This window comes from Aplysia californica, unplaced genomic scaffold (assembly GCF_000002075.1).
Source record: "Aplysia californica isolate F4 #8 unplaced genomic scaffold, AplCal3.0 scaffold00273, whole genome shotgun sequence".
NCBI lineage: Eukaryota > Metazoa > Mollusca > Gastropoda > Aplysiida > Aplysiidae > Aplysia > Aplysia californica.
The window spans coordinates 956,665-959,067 of record NW_004797543.1 but is presented as its reverse complement, the minus strand read 5'-3'; the positions used below and the strand labels follow the sequence as shown (position 1 = coordinate 959,067).

At 44.9% G+C, this 2,403-nt stretch overlaps 1 protein-coding gene across 1 annotated transcript in view; it reads left to right on the top strand.

Moving 5' to 3' along the window:
- Positions 1 to 808: 808 nt before the first annotated feature.
- The window catches only part of LOC101851506 (exostosin-1a), a gene marked incomplete at its 5' end in the record, with an annotated part of 13,881 nt that continues 12,286 nt past the window's right edge, over positions 809 to 2,403 (top strand). Inside the window, 2 exon segments of the mRNA XM_013084129.1 lie at positions 809 to 928; positions 1,543 to 1,791. Coding sequence (XP_012939583.2) covers positions 818 to 928; positions 1,543 to 1,791 — 360 coding nt within the window.

The following is a 2,403-nucleotide window of genomic DNA, read 5'->3' as shown; positions in this document are numbered from 1 at the left end:
CACACACACACACACACACACACACACACGAGCACGCACGCACACACATCTGTTACGCTCTCCAAGTAGATTTTTCTGGGTGTTCCCCTTCCTTGTGGGTGGTTGGCGGGTGCTCTTGTGTGGTTTGCTCCTTATCAAACATCTATCATCCTTATCTCCCCTCCTTCTTTTTTATGTTTGTCACTCTCCTGAAACACCTCTAATCTTCGACAGTTATTTGACTTTACTTTTTTTGTGTTGCAAGTGCCGTATTACACTTGCTAAAACTAAAACAAACAATACAAAATTCCCCTGCCTTGTTTGTCTACAAATTGCCCGTGAGAGGTAGATGTTCAATGATTCAATTGACCCGTTTTGTAGGTGGTTGGAGGGTGCTCTGGTGTGTTTGCTTTTTCCTTCCTATTACACATCTATCGTCCTTATGTTATCTCCTGCTTTTTTACACATCTATCGTCCTTATGTTATCTCCTGCTTTTTTACACATCTATCGCCCTTATGTTATCTCCTGCTTTTTTGTGTTTGTTACTCTCTTGATACACCTCTAATCTTCGGCAGTTATATGACCTTATTGTGTTTCAAGTGCCGTAAAACACTTACTAAAACTAAACTAAACTTCTTTTTTGTGTTTTGTTACTCTCTTGTAACACCTCTAATCTTCTGGCGCTCATATGACCTTATGCAGTTGCGAGCGCCGTAAAACCTCTACTAAAACAAAAACAAAACTTATATAATATGTAATGACCTTATTGTGTTGCAAGTGCCGTAAAACTCTCACAAAAACTAAGCCACCTGTTGCGTTGTGTTGCAGGTCCCCGCCATGGTCCGGTCGGTGTCTCAGAGCAAGGTCCTGGCCATGAGGCAGCAGTGTCAGCTGGTCTGGGAGTCCTACTTCTCTTCTGTCGACAAGATCATCAACACAGTCCTAGAGGTAGGTCGTACATTTACGGGGTCGTACTGGTAGGTCGTACATTTACGTGGTCGTAGACCAACTCGGTCGTAGAGGTAGGTCGTACATTTACACAGTCGTAGATATAAGCGGTCCTAGATTAACGCGGTCGTAGAGGTAGGTCGTAGATTAACACGGTTATAGAAGTAGGTCGTAGATTTACGTGGTCGTAGATCAACACAGCCATAGAGGTAGGTCGCAGATTTACGCGGTTGTAGATCGATGCGGTCGTTGTGTATGTTACTCTCTTGTAGCACCTGTAATCTTCGGCACTTAAATGACCTTATTGTGTTGCAAGTGCCGTAAAACCTCTTCTACTAAAACTAAACTTATCTCCCCTTCTTCTTTTTTATGTTTGTTACTCTCTTGTAACACCTCTAATCTTCTGACGCTCATATGACCGTATGCAGTTGCGAGCGCCGCAAAACCTCTACTAAAACTAAACTGACCTATCGCCGTAAAACCTCTACTAAAACTAAACTGGCCTTATGTTGTTGAGAGCGCCTTGAAACCTCTACTAAAACTATACTGACCTTATGCAGTTGCGAGCGCCGTAAAACATTTACTGAAACTAAAATAAACACCGTTCCCCCCAGGTTGTGAAGAACCGCGTGCACAAACACCAGATCCGACCCTCCTACCACTGGAACACGGTGCCGGGCGCCCATGTGGTGCTGCCCGAGTGGTCCGACACCCCCAACCACTTCCCCTTCTACTACGGCCCGCTGGGGGAGCGAGCCACGGACAAGTTCACCGCGGTTATCTACGCTACCAGCCCGGTCACCGCTTCCTCGCCGCTCTTCCGAGTTTTGCACACGGTGGCCAAGTCCAAGTTTTGTCATAAGGTGAGTGTGTGGGTGTTGTTGGTGGGTGGTTGGCGGGTGCTCTGGTGTGGTTTGCTTCTTCTGTCCGATCAAACGTCTGTCGTCTTTATCTACCCTCCTTCTTTTTTTGTGTATGTTACTCTCTTGTAACACCTCTAATCTTCGGCACTTATGTGACCTTATTGCGTTGCAAGTGCCGTAAAACACTTACTAAAGCTAAAGCTGTGTTGTTGGTGTTGTTGTTGTTGTGGTTTTGTTGTTGTTGTTGTTGTTGTTGTTATTGTGGTTTTGTTATTGTTGTTGTTGTTGTTGTTGTTGTTGTTGTTGTTGTTGTTGTTGTTGTTGTTGTTAGTGGTGGGGGTGATGGTGGTGTTGTGTTGTTGTTGTTGTTAGTGGTGGAGGTGATGGTGGTGTTGTGTTGTTGTTGTTGTTGTTGTTGTTGTTAGTGGTGGGGGTGATGGTGGTGTTGTGTTGTTGTTGTTGTTAGTGGTGGAGGTGATGGTGGTGTTGTGTTGTTGTTGTTGTTGTTGTTGTTGTTAGTGGTGGGGGTGATGGTGGTGTTATGTTGTTGTTGTTATTGGTGGTGGTGTTGGGGTGGGGATGGTGGTGATGTTGTGTTGTTTTGTTGTTGTT